At 34.3% G+C, this 19,998-nt stretch overlaps 1 protein-coding gene across 1 annotated transcript; it reads left to right on the top strand.

Annotated features, from left to right (window-relative positions):
• Positions 1 to 5,520: 5,520 nt before the first annotated feature.
• si:ch211-112f3.4 (EF-hand and coiled-coil domain-containing protein 1) lies at positions 5,521 to 17,608 on the top strand. Its single transcript, XM_042733772.1, has 9 exons — positions 5,521 to 5,944; positions 10,797 to 11,360; positions 12,254 to 12,806; positions 14,123 to 14,229; positions 14,716 to 14,851; positions 14,955 to 15,072; positions 15,172 to 15,267; positions 16,564 to 16,633; positions 16,713 to 17,608. The coding sequence occupies exons 1-9, from the start codon at positions 5,926 to 5,928 to the stop codon at positions 16,865 to 16,867; spliced, it is 1,818 nt and encodes a 605-aa protein (XP_042589706.1). The 5' UTR covers positions 5,521 to 5,925; the 3' UTR covers positions 16,868 to 17,608.
• Positions 17,609 to 19,998: the final 2,390 nt, after the last annotated feature.

Below are 19,998 nucleotides of genomic sequence, written 5' to 3'. Positions count from 1 at the left end.
GAGATGTAATGTAAACAATCTGAATATTTAGACAAATGAAATGACACGCGTAAAAACAAGTCTCAGGTTTACTGTAATCATATGGGTCACTATTGTATGTAATAATATCTATGAATCAGATATTCATCTAGAAGTCTCTCTGCTCATTCATATTATTACATGAGCTAAAGTGCCCTCTGGTGGCACAGGCTCCCTACGAGCTACAGATCTTACAATATAATGCAAAAAACATGGTTCATGATAATGATGTCAAATATGTGTAAATATTTTTGTGAATCAAGTAAATAAAATAAAATAATATAAAAAGTTTACAGAGTGTAATATAATATAATACTATTATTAATACAGTTTATTATATTTCGATATACTATCGTATTGTTTTTTTTTATTATTTGAAAAATGAATGAATGAATGTTTAGATTTTATTTCAACTAACAAAAATGTTCTCGCTGTGATGAGTATAAATCCAAACCACCGTGGGGTTTTTTTATGTATTCCATTGAGAAATTTGGAGGAAAAGAAAAATTGTGCTTAACATCATCAAAAAAGGCTTAATTCTTTACGCACAAGCTATGCATTTTTTGTCTTTTTGCTTTACGGGGAAATAGGGTCTCGGACATCGTCATCATGATGATTCATTAGTGCGGGGACCGGGGATCCGCTGTCTCTTGCGTAAAAACAAACAAACATTACCCACTGTTCACGAACAAAAATGATAAAACACTCAAACAGATCGACAGAATCAGGCTGATAATCGGGTTGTGCAATAATGACAAGTTCAGCGTTGTGTAAAGCGTGTTAGGCCTATGTGGCGTGGTTGAGACAGAAGGCCAGACCGTCAGTGGGCCTAGGTTTTTTTAAAATCTGCATTAGGGACACTACCTCATAAGGGATGGGAAGGCTTGCTTGGGTTACTCTCACGTATAAAATACTGTATTAATAAAAGCGTAAGCGATTGTGATGCCGCCTAAATGAAAATAAACCTTTTTCAATGAAGTTCGTGAGACATTGATTCTGCTACGCAAATGGAACAGGCTGATCACTTTTGAAGCAAATGTGGGTTTGGGTCAAGTCAATTCTAATAAGATCAAGTAGTTTCAACCAGAACGCCAGGTGGGGCTGCTCTATTGAGAGATATCTTGTCTTATTCAGAGGTGGGCAAGAACGAAAGAAGCAAAATATGTAAACTGTGGCACCGCCTAGTCCAGATGACCTTATGTCACAACATAGTGTGTACCGTACAGACCCTTCAACAACATTACCGGCAACAACACCTGCCTGACACTACCTGTAAGCAGGAAGACTTGGGGTTTATTTAAATCAGATTATGGTCTTATATTCATGCAAAAGCAGACAAGTACATTTAACATTATGGCAATAATGCCATTAATAAGCAAAAATCAGTTCACTCTACTTAAGAGATGTACAATTGAAATAGGTGGACACAAAAATGAACTTAAGATGAACATAACCTTAAACCAACCATCATAACCTAAATTTGTAAAGACCCTAACATTTTGAATTAATCGTAAAATATATATTCATATATCACAAATAAAAAATTATTGTTATATATATATATATATAATATATATATATATTATATATATTATATATATAAACACTTTTGAAAATTATATTATAAACTTTTAAAATATATAACGTTTAGTAAGTGATGAACAATTATTATAATAATTCTTTTGTCTTATCTAGATTGCAATTGTATGGCTCTCTTCTGCCAGATGGCCAGTGACGTAATACCAGGAGACCCGCTCTCTGTCAAAAATGAAAAACCTCTCTCTTCTTTCCTGGCTCATTTTTGAAACTACATCACCTCAGGCAGCCGCAAAAATGATAAAAAAATGCATTGCCTTTATACCGGTTTTCATTGCAGCTACGTATGATTTTTAATGGGATTAAAATGGTTTTAATGAACACAGCAGATGGCCTAAATTAGCACAGGGAGTTTCACCCACGTCATCATGGAGTCATTACCTATAGACTGTTTAAAAGAACACTATGACGTGAAAACACACACACACACAACACAAAAGGAAAAACTTTAACGTAGCATTTACGCTATATTAAGAGTATTTCCAAATGTGAATATAGATATATTTAAAACACGCTGAATAAATCCATACGAAAGCCTCTTAAAGACGCCGGGCGTAGATTAGCTGAAGCTAGTCAGTCGTTTAACGTTACCTTAGTCCGGACGGTTCGGGTCACCCCGCGCGGTCTGAAGCTCTTGATCAGCTTCATCGCACCCTCCGTCACAGTGTGCTCGTCCACAGAAATATCGGGGAAATTGTTGATCGCCGGTGACACCACCGGCACATGGAGCAAGTTACAGATGCATAAAACTGTTTTTAAGGTTTGAAAACTATAGATAAACTACCAGTTTAAATACTGGGACATCTTATTTAAAAAAAATCAGACACTTTAACCTGAATAAAACCAGCCAGTAGTGGTGGCTCCGCGCTGAAACTTATCAATGTTAATAGAGCAAATCTTGAGGGACATTCAACCGAGGTCATCAATGCGAGGGCACTGAATTCACTCGAGGAAGCGAGTCCTCGGAGTAGTGTGCTAGAGACGCCAAATCAAAACATGTTGTGGACTTTGGAACCATTTTTCGTTGGCTGAAATACAGGGGAAAACAGATGATTGTGTGTCCTAAAATGTAATGTCACTTCATTGTACGTTCTTGTTTATTAAACGTACGCTGAGATAAAATAGTCACCATTTGTCATCATGCGAATTTTGGAGAAAAAAAGAGAATTTTTAGTTGTTCTTTCCTCCTCTTTTTTATAGGGTCATGTTACATAGCGACTATTAAGTTCGGAAGGACTAATATAGATGAAACATATTCGTAGAAGTCATTCAGATGTGAATGTCCAATCTGATTATTTAGGACTAAATCACAATACACAAGTAAAACCTACTAGTCTCAGGTTTACTGTAATCATAGGGTCACTGATTGTAGGCAATAATACTATGAATCAGATATTCTCTAGAAGTCTCTCTGCTCATCATATTATTACATGAGCTAAGTGCCCTCGTGGCACAGGCTCCCTAACGACTACTGATCTTCAATATAGCAACAATTACGATATCTGGATATGATTCACATATTGTAAATTTTTGTGACCAAGCATAAATAATAATACAGCAGTTTACGACCGTATTGGATATAATACTATTATATACGTTTTATTATATTTCGATATACTATCTATTGGTTTTTTTTATCATTTAAAAAATGAATGAATGAATGTTTAGATTAAATTTCAAATAACAAAAATGTTCACTTAAAAAATTAATGAACTAACCCTCACATTTCATTTCAACAAACAAAAATAAACACAAAAACCCTTTCGATGCCAACACTCACCCACCTCTATTATACGCCTATTTCAATATAAAACCCCGTGCGAATAGTACTGTACAGAGATGTCCAACATTAGCCAACTTCAAAGAGTGAGTGCACCTTAACAGTTTGTCACACTGGCATACTGATTATACCATACTCATAATGTAAAGTGTACACTATATAGTACTGTACAGTATGTTGTCTATAATTCTTTTCTTCTTCTTTTTTTTAAATTAACATTAACATTAATTTTTAACAGCATGTAATATAGTATGCAGGATGCAACACTAAACATTAAACCTTAAACTGATTGACTTATTCACTTAGGTTTTTTTTTAATGCTTTGTAATAGTCCAAAAATTGGCATTTAGTAACTTTATAAATGTAATTGCTAATACATTGTTGTAAATCCTAATACAATGTTACTTATTACAAGAAGAAGAAAAAAAAATCATAATGTGCTCTCACTTGTCACAACTCTTCTGTGTGGCTCTGAGAAATCTTCCACATCACTATTAATTTGAGATGCCTAACAGGAAACAATCCCTCTCAGGCATATTAAAGGTTTTCTGTTTCACAGAGCATAAATGAGTGGGCCACTGCACACTGATGTAATGCTTTCACACTTGCAGATACATGTCTCCATCAACTGTTTCCTCTTTAGTCAGGGATTCTCAATTGTTCTTGAGGACTGGAATGTAGTGTGATTTTTCTTACGGGGGTTGGTCTCTTGACAATGTACCCTGGAAACTTGTTTCTGCAGAAGCACTGCTAGAACAGTTCATGCAATACTAATAAGAGTTAAGGAAATATTTGCCCTCCAACTGAACAGACGATAAATTACCTGTTTTCTTTAAAAGAAACTCAACTATACAGGGTTTTTATTCCTGGGTGACCCAAAGATCTCCACACCCAAGACAAATTCCCCTTTCAAAGTTCATGTTGACACTTCTTGTGCAGTAAAGTTGGTCCTGGCTTCACTTTTTCATGCACACATTTGCAAGCATACATGCACACTTTACATTTACATGTTTTCTTTCTGTGTCAACAAACACACTGATACACACAGATCTACTCTGTGAATTATTACCTGCACAATAACCAAATACAGATGCTGGGTAATTTAACAAAAAGGAGACAGATGGGATTCCAAACATATTCATGACTGGCTCTTTTCACCCCACAAGAAGGCCGTAAAACTGACACTTTAAAAGTCACTTTCTCTACAGATGCACTTTTGCTTCACAAAGAAAAATCCTTAACAGTGCACAGCATAGGTACATGCAAGCAATGTTTTATGCATTAATAATTTGCATAAAAATGTGTATGAATAGTATTCTATTTTATTTTATTATTATTTATTTATTATTAAATAATTATTTATTTATTCTATTTATTTTATTTTACAAAACTAAAAGTATTAATGTTGTTGTTTTTTAATCTGAAATAAAATATAAATATTGCATGACAAACAAACAAATACATAAATAACATACATTTTGCCTTGGCATATAACTGAAATAAAATAAGTTTAGGTTGAGGTACTAAAATGACTAAAACTAAAACTGAAATCAATAGGTTAGAAAGCAAAGCTAAATTGAAATAATAAATGACTAAATATTAAAAATTAATCTGAAAATTGAAAATAGGAAATTACTCAAATTAAATCTGAAATCAACATAATGAAAAAAATTAACAGAAATATAAAAATATAATGAGAAAAGTAGATACATTTACTAAAACTTAAACTAAAATCAAAACTAAAACTGAAATACACATAAAGCAAAGCTAAATAGAAATAAACAACAACTAATAATAATAATAATAATAATAATAATACTTAAACTAAAATTAAAATGAAAACTGAAAAATAAGAAATTACTAAAATTAAAACTAAAATCAATATAAAGCAAAGCTAAAGAGAAATATTTAAAAAACTAAAAGTAATAAAATAGACAAAAGCACATAACAAGATTACTAAAACCTAAACTAAAATTAAAGTGAAATTAAAGCTAATTCAAAACATTAATATAATAATTATAAAATAAAATAAATAATAAATAATAAATAAAATAATTAAATAACCACATTTCTTGTTTGTTACATTTATTTGAATACAAAAAAAAAAAAATAATAATAATAATAATTCAAGGTCTTTTAGGATATTTTCAGCCACAAAAAAGTTTCATTTTAACACTGCTATCATCATGTAGCCATGCAACATTCCTGCATCTGAAACAGCAGAACATGGTTTAATTCCCATGGAATGTGTGAACTTATATGCATACCTTAAACGTACTGTAGTTTTAATGTACTTTTTGAAAGTGTCTGCCAAATGCATAAATGTAAATGTCTATTATTCACACAGGTTTTCCCAGATTATTTCACTAAAGCTTGGCTGGTTCACTAAGAAGTGACAGAAGTGACATCATTAAAGCCCCATTTAGTCTGTGGACGGTGGATGTGAAGTTCCAGCAGCCATCTGCACTGCATTCAGAGTTTTTGTCTTCCTTTAGTGCCTCATCATCCTCCCTCTGCACAGACAAGCCCTGATGATTTTAAACAGCTCTGGTGAGTGTCGGGCCACACACATCCCGCTTTAAACGGCCCTCCGGGTCTCTTGTAAATCCACCAGAGCTGCTGTGGCCTTTACAGCAGGAACAATACCTGATTTAAAAGCTGGGGAATCTACTGTTCCTATATTTTTGTGTGGGGCATCTGTTGTCTGCAAAGCCAAAGGTAGACAATTGCATTGAAGGGTGTAAAAGAGAAACTAGTTCATTTGGAAGGAAAAGGAGAGGCTCACTAAACAGGTGGCGGAAACACATACACCATGAATTATAAAAGAAAGAAAAGCGCTTCAATAAATTGTTTGCTCAAAGTTTTAAGCCTTCATTCAGTGTGAAAATTCACAATGTAAATGCATGGAAGGAGTTATATAAAAGCACAACAACTAGGGACAGAACCTGCATGGGTGCTGGACAGGATGTGCTTATGAAAGTAAATTAAAAGTTTCAAAAGGTTCACATGCACAAAAAGTAAGAAATTGTACATTGTATTATACACAAAAGGTTACAGTTTCTTTGCATTTTAATATCAATATAAAACAATATTATCCTATTTAAATCAATGTGATAAGTTACGTTAAAAGTAATCAAAAAGTCTGATTACATTACCTATATATATATATGTGTTTTTTTTTTTTTTTTTTTTTTTTTTTTAAAGAGAGATAAAGAGATAAATATAACAATTATAACAATTATCATTACAGTAAGTTGCTGTGGTTAAAAGCACATGTAGAATTTATGAAACATTTTGATGGACTTGTGGATGACTGGTGAAATATGTTTTTGCCAGGCAATATTCATCCATATTATGGCTTTGACGCCTTATTCAACTAGCTTACTGTAATCTCAAAAAGTTCCAGTGAGGTTTAGAAACTGAAGTCCATCTTTATTGCAGAGGTAAAACTGTGTACCCCAACAAAGTTTGTACAATGGTGGAACACAAACATGAATTTAGTGTCTTTTATTGGCGGTTGTAAACATCGGTAAGATAAGGAACTGTGTGGAGAACTGTAGGAATTTCAGTCCTTCTAAAGAAATCAATAAGACATCGCAGAGGAATGCCTGCACATGTATGTTAGAGCACTTCTGAAAGCAAAAACGTCTAAATCTGAGACAAATGAAAACATCTCAACACATAAAATTTACACTGAAAATCAGATCTCTTGGAAATAGTTTCTCCTAGACAGCGATGAGATTAAATTGCTTAGATTTCCTAATTTCTGCATCTGGTTTGAGGTTCGTTTTTTTTTTTGTGTTTTTTTTTTTTTTTTTTGTTTTTTTTGATTAAATTGTTTGCAGTCTTTTGTGCATTTCTTTTTTTTTTTTTTTGTTTTTTTTTTTTTTTTTTTTTTGATAAAAGGATTTTTTTGGTTTTTTTTTTTTCTTTTTTCTTTTTTTTTTGAAATATTTTTTTTTTTTTTTTTTTTTTTTTTTTGTTTTTTTTTTTTTTTTTTTTTTTTTTTTGTTTTTTTTTTTTTTTTTTTTTGTTTTTTTTTTTTTTTTTTGTTTTTGATTTTGTTTAAAATGTAAAATGTATAATTATTAAAATTGCTTAGATTTCCTAATTTCTGCATCTGGATTTTCAGAAGACATCTCAACAGTGTCTGAGACCTGGACATCCCTAAGATGAGTTGGGATATTTTCTCTGAGACCAAATCTTTGTCAAGGAAGGGTGTGATAAGGTGTTATGCATGAGATCTGGTGTTTGTCTATACCTGCTCAAGACTTGCATTGAGTTTGACTCACAGAAGCACATATGGACTGAACAAAAGCCAACATCCCAAGAGAAATGACCTTCCAGAAACATGGTCTGTATCTTTTCCCCGTGGCCCTTTGACCCCTGACACCCCTGCTCTTAATGCCATGGGCTCCAAAACCTTTCATTGTCAAATAAGCTCCTTTCAAACAAAGTAAACAAGCTTTCGAAGAGCAGCTGCAGGTTTTGGATGTGAATGGCTCGCTGTGATTCTCTATAGATCCAGGGGAGTTTCATTTTCCATGCACAGCATTTCGATCCCATTTGCCTAGGGACGGCTCTGAAAATCAGAGTAAACTGAAAAAGATTACAGAGAATAAGCTGTCAAAATAAATGACACTGATTTCATGCATCATTAGGAAGCCTATTGAGAGGATTTATTCTGAGAGACTCATTTAGTCTGCTTGCAACCATCTTTCGTGTTGTGTTTAGATTGTGCTTTGCTTATCTTGACAACTTCTTTCAATATAAAGTGTGGCAATAAAATGTAGCCAAACACAAGAGGAAAACAATTAACACATTTGTGATGTTGGTGTTTTAACCGTAGATTACCTGAAGCAGTTAAACAGGTTTCTGGGTAATCTTTAACTGAGATGGATGTGGGATGTTTGCTGTTCTCCATATTGTGGGCCAAAAGTTGATTTTTCAAAGCAAGCAGGTCTGACTTAAGATTGACACTAGTTAAGAGGACTATCAAAAATAATAACTGAAATCATAATTAGTGGTTTTATTGTGGATAAGAGATCATTAAGAAATATATTTTAGATTTCATAATCACTCACTCTTTAATAATACTAATAACAGATAATACAATAAACAATATTATATATAGTGATTTTATAATAAAAAAAAATCTAATTACTGATGTTTGATGAACATTTTATAAAAACCTTTTAAAACACTGCAGCAACACAATGCCAATTAATATCAAAATCAGATGTTTAATTATGGATAATAGATAAATTTATATATATATATATATATATATATATATATATATATATATTATATATAGATATATATATATAATATATATATATATATATATATTTAAATGAATATAATTATAATTTACTTTAGTATTACAAAAACTATGTCTGACAATACATAAAAATACCTAAAAACACATTAGCAATTATGAAAGTCATAAATAATATATCATAATCTCATAATCTAATGGTGTTTGTACCAGACAACAGTACAACTGGAGTAATTTATGAGCCAATTTCTAATTTAGAAGATTAATGGACCCTTTTAGATGAAGACTAACACGTCTGTGATCCACGACTGACAAAAATGATGTCTGCTTTTCTGTAAAATAGGTCACAGTCTGGAGTCTTGACTTGTCTCATCAAGACCTGACAGAAAGCAGCAAATGTATGATAGCATGATATCTCACATCTATAGACAATCCAGTGCTTCACAAAGAGATATAACATGATTCAAGTAGATTTAAGACATAACAACAAAAGTAGGACAGAGATTGAAAAAAATACACCTTAGCAATGACTGGCTACTTTACCTTAGTGCTTACACTCACCTTTCAACAAAAGCATTTTTCTGAGTCACTACACAGGAAAAAAGGTTTGGTGGGAAAATACAATCTGTCACATGACAGAATGAGCTATCAGGTGTATTTGTGGGAGTATTTCCTGGCTGTGGGATGACAGTATTTGTCATGAACTAAGATGATAGGCTATTAAGGTGAGGACAGTTATTTCCGGACTGGTATCTAAGAGACACTAACACAGGACTTTTGTATCACATGTCTGCAAGGGTCTTTTTTACTGGAAGTCACCCCATATCAACCTACTGTAAGTTCCAGTCAAGAAACAAAGGCTTGTGACTCAAGCTATATGCCACTTTCTCGCTGTGATTACATAGATAAGTATCTAGTGTCACAGATAAACTGATATGTAGCAGAACTAGACACATACACTAGTTAAATGGTGGCTAGTGTTTTATTTAGAGACGGTGTCTCCAGTTATAGCAGACCTCTATTTCTGATGCAGAAACATGATGTACTAGCTATTTGTAAACTTGGCATATTGATCCATATCAGCCATTCCTATTCTGATATACAGTATGATATATGATCAGATGATCTAAAATAACAGAAAAATAAAAACATCAATATAAAAGTCCATAGACTGCATATTTTTTTTACTCCCAAAGTTTAATATAAGAATAAGAAAGATGATTTTATATACATCAAAACAAGTAACAAAAAGGAATACACACACACACACACACACACACACACACACACACACACACACACACACACACACACACACACACACATATATATATATATATATATATATATATATATATATGGCCATTTTAATAAAAATGTTTAAAAGGTCATGAAATGTCACAGAACACATAAAAAAAAAACTTGAGATGTGGTGGAAACGGCATTGCATTTATTATATAAATGTAAAAAAAAAAAAACAGTTCTATGGATTTTTATATTTGTTTTTAGGGCTTTAACATGACTTATAGGCTATCTGCATGGGTGTTACCTGCTTCATTTTAGTCTCTTGTAAGTCAGTGAGTCATGCTTGAAAACTCCTCAAAGTGATCTGTAAACTTAGATAAAAGCTGCCATATACAAGAGTCCACACTACCTGTATTAAGTGTCTTCAAGCTCCAGAGAAAATCACTCTCTTGGTCAAGGTCCAAAAATCCTCAGCCTGAAGTGAGCAGTGATTGGACAGATCTGAAAGCTTTCACGTGCCCTGGAAAACACCACACACACACGCACACGCACACACACACATACACACACACACACCTCCTCTGTCAACCCAAAGGGTGGAGTGTGTCTTTTGGAGACGCACACAACCACAATCCCTGAAGGAAGACGTTGAGGAAAGGATTTAAAGTCAACAATGCATTTTGAATCAAGTTAATTATTAGGCAAAATGTTATAGGCTGTACAAAATTGGCACTGTAATGTAAAGTGTTACTTTTTATACTCCTATCTGGTAAGTTTCCAATAGTTTGCAGCACATGTTGTGAATGCACAATGATGTAAGTTGTCTGAAGGAGGTGGGCATGTAGAAACCCGGGTGTTTTGTGGATGTCTCCGCAGTCATGCAGGTTTCGCGGATCCGCGCTGCGCGTAAAAGTGAGTGGCTCAAATGCGCGCTAACGCACCACTTCAGCCCAGATCCCTGCGTGGAAAACGAGATCGTGGTTTTGGCCACCGGTGTGGACCAGTATCTCCAGGAGGTGTTTCATCACCTCGCCTTTTACCACGGTGATGACCTCGTCTCAGAGAAGGACTTTAAGAGTCTGTGTTTGATTTTGGGGATCCCCACGAGCGCAGAGAGCACCGGCACCTCAGAGCACCAGGATATCTGCGATGGACTTCCTCTGGTGCTGAACTTTAGAGATTTCCACGCACGGCTTTGTGGGTTTTTCTCGTTAAAAGCGCAGGAAGGACAGACGGGAGTTCGACTTCCAGTCAGCGAGGAGACCGAGCACATCGAGCGGGAGATCAGACTCCGGTGTCCCCGCGTCCGGAGGAGAAAGTGCGTTAGCTTTGATCTGTCTGCCGAGCAACAGAACCGGAGGAGGTCAGTGAGGAGATCCGGACCCTCTCAGAATCCGGATCATTTGCAGAGCTCTGCTGTGGAGCCCAAGAGAAACGCAGGTAGGAGACACACACACACACACACACACACACACACACACACACACACACACACACACACACACACACACACACACACACACACACACACACACACACACACACACACACCTGAGCTGTCAGGACAAGTGGACTAATTTAACAGCTGTATCTTTCGATCCAAAAACTCAAGCCTTAGGGGACGTTTCGAGCCTTTAATGATGAATAATGAAGATTTATTTAAGGGAGGTTTATGAGTGTCTGTGCCATAAAACAAATTCATATTGCATACACAACTTCTAAATGCTTATAATCCAAATAAACCTCACTGATTGATTTACTGATCATATTTCATACAAGTTTTAAATCTTTTAAAAACAAGTACAAAATGAATTTATAGGAATATACTAATAATTAGTATATATTACATTTATAATGTAAGCAATAAGTTATATTTACACAATTAGTGTTTAAAATAACCGATTAGTAAATCATTTCTAATTTCTCTGAATCATTGCAGTGTTGAATATTACTGAGACCCTCAAAGAACCCAACTTTTTTTTAAAACTAAAAAAGTAGTAAGTAAACGTTAAAGAGCAATCATCATCTTCATAATAAAAAATGTCATTTAATTATAATAAATGACTTTACACACTTAAGAACATAATATTTGAATTATATTGTATTACATTATAATAAAACATAAAACAAATACCTATCATATTTATTAAATGAATATATTATAATAATTACTGTATATAATAGTTAAAATTTATGTCTTGATTTATATTATGCAATTATTAAAATAGTTGATTAATAATTTATAATATCTATGAATAATTTTGAAAGCAAAAAGCTGTTTTTTGTTGTGTTTAGTCATTACTGAAGAAGACCCTATTTTTACTGTATTTCAGTGGATATTAACCCTCAGAGGAGATGGCAGGACCAGCTGGAGCTGGAGAACGCCAGTCTGAGGGAGCTGGTGGAGGACTTGCGTTCAGCCCTCCAGAGCAGCGACGCGCGGTGTCTGGCACTTGAGGTGGCCTTACGCCGAAAAGACATGCCGTCCCAACATACTGCTGGAGGAACCCATGAAAAACAGGACGGCAAAACAAAAACACAACAATCCAAGCACATGGAATGGGACTCCAGAAGAAGCACTAAAGACCTCCTGCGAGAGCTGGAACTGATCCGTGCTTCTCGAGATGGACAGCTGGAGGAAGCCATGAGGTTTAACCAGAGGTTAGAGGAAGAGCTGATGGCGGCTTATGGAGAGATTAGCAGGATGCAGGAGATGCTGGACAGCATCCGGACTGAAAACATGCAGATTAAGAAGAGGACAGAAGAGGCCAGAGAGTCACTGGCCGCAGGGCTGCAGGGTGTGAGGACCTTACAAGACCAGGCTCGTCAAGCTGACCTGCTCCGAGAACAAGTCCAGAGTCTGGAGAGCCAGCTGGAGAGGTTCAGGTAGATCTTTAATTTATCTCATGCTATAATTTCAGTCACACACATAAAAAACAAATTAAAAAAAATAAATAAATCAATACATTTTTATTCATCAATTATTCATTAAAAAAAAAAAAAAAAATAAATTTAAAAAAAAAAGGATGAAATAAATTGATCAGTAAAGATTTATAATGTTAGAAAAGGCCCTGCAGGACTTTTCTAAGACTCAGAGCAGACCACAAGGGCGTTCCGAGATGAGAAGCCATAATCAAGAGAAAATCTTGATGCTTTAGTGTTGATGAGTCAAGAAGCAGTGCTTGGCTATGAAACAGTTTGGACAGGAGCAGCATTGCAGGGCTTGTCACAGGCATGACTGATTTTCCCTTGACAGATGTTAATGAGCTGCTTTAATAACACAGGATGGCACAGTTTCCTGCAAATGTTTATTAGTCATTCGCTTTCAAGTGTGAGTATTACAGCAAATCATCTATTACAACATCTAACTCTACATGTCTTATTATATCCTGTGAGGAAGGATATAGGGTCCAGACACATGCTTAAGCAGGTATGTTGGACAGTCAGAGATCAAAGACGTTTGTGGACAGTGATTTTTACAGTGCTGTTTCATTTGTCTCGATCTATGAACATAATAATTAAGAAATGTCTCAAAAGGACCGAGAAATTAAACGAGGACTAAAGCCACAAAACACTTTACATCTGTTAGTATCTTTTTGTATTTCTACAAACTAAAAAGGTTAATTCATATTAAATTAACAATGCCTAAACTTTAACAGGTAATGTGTAATTTTAGCACCACAGTTGCAAAAATAATGACAGGTTTCCGGAACACTCCTCTTACTGCAATGCAGTGAGCATTAGAGATTACACAAGCCAAAGTGTTTTTTTTTTTAAGTATAATGAATTAATACGCTTCTTAGAGCCATTTCCAGCATGCATTACATGGCCAAATGTGCTATAAAACTTTAGCTCACATTTACTTTGTAATCAATCAAGTAGATTGTTGGCTTTCAGTCGATGCTTAGCAGATTAATATCTGTGTTAATATTTCATTATTTGCATCACAGAGCGGTGATGTAATGCTCATTCCTCACCTGGAAAAGCAGGTCGAAACCTGCCAGGTTCCTGACTCAGAAAATCCACACACTCTGCTGGGACAATTATCAAACTTGTTCATGCATCAGCAGCACAATAAACGCAGCGTGCTGAACATCCTCTATCAGTTATGTGATATTAAATGTTTTGATTCCAGACATCTTGACTCATCTGCACAGAAGCTTATTTAATCATATTTACTGTGCTGTATGACTTATTCTTAGGGCCCAGTGCACCTGCCCAGAGCTGAATATGAACAAAACTGAAATACTTGCTGAAACATGTGGGTCCGGATTTCCCTCCCCTACCAGTCATGATGGTGCCAGAAGAGGTAAGAGGATCAAAAACCATCATAAACAAATCAATTTCTCATTCAGAATGAAAGAAATTACACTTTTTGTTAAGCTGGATGGAATTTGATTTTACGTTTTGCATGCACAATCAGTATAGCTGTGGATGTGGTCTACATGGAATTCTGCATACTGCATACTGTGCGCTAGCTACTTTTTAAAGATTTTTTTTTTTAAATAATGTGATCTAATTAAAGAATATACATGACTTTACAGTTTCAGAAACAGACAATATTTAAAATGTATTTTTTTGATAGCCTAGTAAAATAGTAAGTCAAAAAAGAGATTACTTCAAGTACATTCGTCACACTACAAGTGCATCACGTCGAGTGCTTTGCTGTATACCACACATTTTGACAATCAAAGTATTCCACATTTTTTGTGCACAGTACCTACTGCAAAATAGAATGCAAGCAGCCGTATTAAAGACAGTAGTGGTCATCTCATCATGTGACATCTCTGTGCAGAGGAAGACCTGCAGAGGTCAGTAGAGGGTCGGGCAGCATCTGATGAGGAAGAGGAGGAGAGGAGCATAGATGAAGGACAGTGCTGCCACCTGGAGGTGAAACGTCTGATCAACAGATTACACAGCTGTGCCAAAGGGTGAATATACCTTTAGTAAAAATAAATAAATAATAATAAAAAAAATTCTGCATTTTTGCCATGTATTGATTTGACATGTTCACAAACTTGTATTCTTCCACAGGTGTCAGAAAGCTTCTATCTGTAACTGGCTTATCTCTCAGAGCTCCGCTCACAGCAAAGACACTAAAGCACGTGTGTGGATTCCTCAAGTGGATGAGAGGGGAAACCAAGCGGGAAAGGTGAGAGTTAAAGAACAATCTATGATCTATGATAATGGAATATCATACAGCACATCATCTCTAATGAATGCCTGCCTTCTCTGTCACGTCATACTGTAGATGAAGCAGAAAGAGGAGAGTTCGAGAGTTTATCATTCAGTGCTGGAGGAGAGACTGACTGATGCGCTCACATTACTGCTGCAGATACCACATAAAGTGAGAACTAGATTCAGAAACAGATTTCTGAGTAAGAAGTGTGTTCTAAGTTGCTTACTGAAGTCAGTGGTACATGGAATGGTATATAATTTTATATTTATTCATAAATATTTTGCATTCTATATGTTATCAGATTTAAATGGTTTATGTGTTTAACTACTTAAAATCAACTTTTTATTAAAATTGTATATTAAGTTTATATTTATATAAAATTTTAAATTTATATAATTATGTATTTATATGTATCTATAAAACTACTTATGGTTTTGTGCCTGAAGAAAACCTTTATTATTTAATGCAGGGATTCATAAACTTTTTTGTCAGTTGAACCCCTTTGACCAAAAATATTTTCTTAAAGTATCACCTGAGCTTTTCAATAATTGAACACATATTTATTAATAATAATTTTAATATTTCAGTAATGTAGTTATCTGATGTCAGTTAATAGTCACATAACATGTAGGGAAACATATCTTATGGTTTATGCTTTGAATAATGGCCCATAATTATCTAAAAAAAAAAAAAAAATCTGGGAGCTCAGCTAATATGTTTCTATAGTACTTAAGCGTCTACTATTTATATGACATAAAGTGAATGGGAAATTAAAACCAAAATTTTTGAGTATTGTGAGGGTTGAAAGGCGATATTGATGCTCATAGCACATGAGATATCTATTTGATGTGCATGTTCACATCTGAAATATAGTGTTATGGTGTTTGCTCATCTGCAATACGTCTATAGGATGTTTCCTGTCAGACATCAAAAAGACACTTATAAAATATATTTAAGGTGTTTATGATTTAGAAAGTATGTAAAACTGACATCTTACATACTATACAATATATATTGCCTGCAATTTCTTTTACAAACATGTGAAACAATATGCAACATTTCAAATAGTAGTATGTGCAATGCTAATAGCACATGCCCTCACTAAGTTAACTTACCGTTTTATGGTTAATTTGCAATTTTAATGTACAAAGCCTTGACTTTTCACAGTCAAATCAAATAATGAGTAAACAAAGAGAGTTAAAAATTACCTGGTTAATATGACTTCCTGTGCATCGTCACATTGGAAATGAAAGATTGCATTGATGAATTTGTATTTGTATACAGCCCCTCTAGTGTGAAATTGTTTATTTCATGTATAGTGTTTGTCATATACAGTACATGTAATTTGAGCTTGTTTGCATTGCAAAAGTCCACACTGCCACCTAGTGATTCAGCTCTGTTACGCACTTGTCTGTTTGTTTGCAATCTTTAAACCTCTAACTTGTGTGTTCTGACCCCTGACAGAGAGTCTCTCGCAGGATCTTGGGGAAAATACTGATCAACACACTAGATCTGTGTACTAGAAAAAGCCATGGTATGCTCTGCCTTTCAGTTTCATTTCCATTGTTTTCTCTCATGTGAAACTGCTGGATAAACCCCCGTCTGTCCTTCAGACTGCACTCCGGTGGTTCTGGTGGTGGACACACTGTGCCAGCAGCTCCTCTCCAGTGACCTCCTGGATGGAGGAGAGGAGGTCAGCGTTGGGTCACGACCTTCTGGGACCTCAGGTCACCGAAACACATCCAACCCCCTTCTGATGTCCTGCTGAGATTTTACAGATGTCCCACTTAAGACACTTTACATGAGAGTACAGATTGGCGTTCTGTTATTTTCTGCTTTTTAAGACATTAATTATTACCAGAGTTATTGTAATAAGAATTATCAAACAAATATTTTTCATTAATTTATAAGAAATAAAAGAGTACCAATATAACATACAATATTTGGTGCCTATCCTGCTCCTTCTTAATGTAAAATCTGCTGCCCTGATACCCATTGTGGGTTACTTATTTATTTCACAGATCAGGGGGTTTAAAGCAACTGTATGTACAATTTTGATCTTAAAATATCAATTCCAAAATCATTATAATACACTGACATAACACAAGGAGAATGGCTTCTGTTTCTTTCCAAACATCGGTTCTGGGTAGTTACAGGCGCTTTTGAAACTCTGGCAAACCATCGAACCAGTATCTATAGTTTTTACCTTATCTTGGATCAGTTTTATAAATTTGTAGATATATTTAATCAGACTTTTGTATAATTAAAAGGACGAGTAGTAGTTAACAGTCTCTTATTGGCCTGTTAATCCAAGACATCCATAAAAAAATAATTATTAATTATTTTTTACAATTTAATAATTATAATTATTATTCGTTAATTGCATTTAATAGGTTATACCTTCAATAAAAAAAAATTTGGGGGGGTTGGTAAAAGCTGTTTTTAAGCGCGTTTGGCTTGAGTTTTTGTTGCATTTACACGTTCTGACCAGCAGGCGTCACCAGCGCGTGGTATATCACAACCTTCCAAACTTTTAACCATATTGAATTCCACTCATCTAACTGTTGGGGCTTCATTCTAAAATGATTTGTTTCTCCCATCGCAACAAGTTAGTATGCAGTACAGTAAGTAGTTTGGTGAGCGGCTACAAAATTCTGTGAAATGGCTGGACTGCCGAAGACTTTTAATATACTAATAGACTATATATATATATTATATATATATATATATATATTATATATATATATATAAAAACTCTACAACTTCTTCAAAAGATAGTCACACAATGTACAGCTGTCCAACGTTTTCACGAGAGTGAATTCCACTCATCTAACTGTTGGGGCTTCAAGTTCCAAAAATACATAGGCTATAGTTGCTTTAAACGATATTCACATGTTCCAAAATTGTGGTAAGGGTTGCAGAAATGTCAAAATTCATATAAAATAAATAATTAGGGTTACCTCTTCAAGTGTCTCTATAACCTCTTCAGTGGATTACCATCTTCAAGAACTGAATGTAAAAGTGTAGTGCACATTATAAGAGTGTCTTAATCTGTTCTTCTGTATAGAACAAGAGGCCAATTCTATTTTTGACTTGTCCAATGACATATTAGTTTCCTGAAATGTTTCCACTTGTTATGTTCAAGATATGAATAAGTGCACATTATAAGACACTTTAGAGTTCAGTCTCAGTGTGTGTATATACAGTACAGTCATTTCCCTGCAAAGCACTTAATCTGAAACATTATGCTCTCATATGACCCTCTTGCATAATGATTCTTAACATTTATATCTGTGCTATAAAATAATACCTGTATATTTGATAAGATACAAAATAAAAAATTTTTTTTTAAGAAAGCATTTATATTTTTGTGCATGTTCATGTGGAGGTGGATATGTGACATATCTGATATCTGAATATATCATCATATGACATCATCTATGTGATGTCAGTCCATGTGACACAGTGTCACATTTCCATTCCGCGCTGCTACAATGTGTCGCTGAGGACAAGATGAGACAATGTGACTCCTCACATAGGAGTTCAGGGACATCTGATCACACACTCTTAGAAAGAAACAAAATATATAAAATAACAGAAAAAATCTTTAAAATATATATATATTTTTATTATATATATATATATATATATATATATATATATATATATATATATATATATAGAGAGAGAGAGAGGAGAGAGAGAGAGAGAGAGAGAGAGAGAGAGAGAGAGAGAGAGAGAGAGCAACTTTAGGTGCAAAATCAGAATATCAAAAATATGCAATTTAGTGCAGTTGCTGATATTTATATGGGCAAAAAGTATGATGTTCTTTTTGAAATATTACTAAAATGTAAAATGTCTTATGTTTACATTAAAAGTCATTAACAAGTTCACAGCAAAAATTAAATATGATTAAATAGGCTAAACATTTTTTAACATTTTTTAAATTACATTATTTATAGGACCTGGAAATATGTGTATTAACTATGGTACAGAAGGCTTTAGAAGATGGGACTTCTTACTACTTTATAGGTCACATTATGTAATAGAAATAATCTGTTCTTAGAGATAAACTGTTTTTTTGTTTAGTGTTGTGAAGGTCCACCCCAGACATCTGTCAGATGACAAAGAGCCTCAGTGTGAGTGTGTGTCTCATGCATCAGGCACATTGTGTTCTGATGTGCGGATGAAACTCTTAACAACATTCAGTGAAAGGTATTTAGACACTTAGAAACATCTTGAAACGTCCTTCTCCATCCACACAAGCTTTGGCCTCACTGTTCAGTGCAGGTGTTTGTCCCTGTCCACTCTTATCCGTGTCAATCCCTATCATTCCTATACCAGTCTGACCGAGCCGCTCTCACGCTGAGTTATGTGTCTAGATGATTCGCTGAAGTCTTCCTCTGCATTATGAATGATAAGAGTGAAACAGAATAAACTCTGATAGTAGAGCAACATCTAAGTAACATGGAGTAACTTCCAAATGCAAGGTCATCGGCAATGATGTCAAACGTTTACTTATCAGACATTTATTATCCTGAGAATTCTGGAAAAAAAGTATCACATTTTCAACACTGATAATAATATTACTTGAGCAGCAAATCAGCATATTAAAAATGATTTCTGAAGAATCATGTGACACTGAAGCCTGGGGTAATGATGCTGAAAATTCAGCTTTGCATCACAGGAATAAAATACATTCAATCTATCTATCTATAGAAACCCATTATTTTAAACTGTAATAATATTTAATGTTTTTACTGTGTTTTTAACAAAATAAATGCAGCCTTGGTGAGCTTAGCAGACTTCCTTCAAAATAAAAAATAAAAATATATATATACATAAAAAATGTATGTGTACTGTTAAAAAAAATATATATATATACATAATATATTTAAA

Source organism: Cyprinus carpio, chromosome B11 (assembly GCF_018340385.1).
Source record: "Cyprinus carpio isolate SPL01 chromosome B11, ASM1834038v1, whole genome shotgun sequence".
Classification (NCBI taxonomy): Eukaryota; Metazoa; Chordata; class Actinopteri; order Cypriniformes; family Cyprinidae; genus Cyprinus; species Cyprinus carpio.
The sequence above is the reverse complement of the archived record's forward strand: the minus strand, read 5'-3'. Positions and strand labels throughout refer to the sequence as shown.

What these genes read in the sequence shown, in the direction of transcription:
- si:ch211-112f3.4 (XM_042733772.1), top strand. An exon ending in AGCCAGCTGGAGAGGTTCAG is followed by an intron (nt 12,807 to 14,122) that starts GTAGATCTTTAA and finishes ACTTATTCTTAG; the next exon opens with GGCCCAGTGCACCTGCCCAG. An exon ending in GGGGAAACCAAGCGGGAAAG is followed by an intron (nt 15,073 to 15,171) that starts GTGAGAGTTAAA and finishes GTCATACTGTAG; the next exon opens with ATGAAGCAGAAAGAGGAGAG.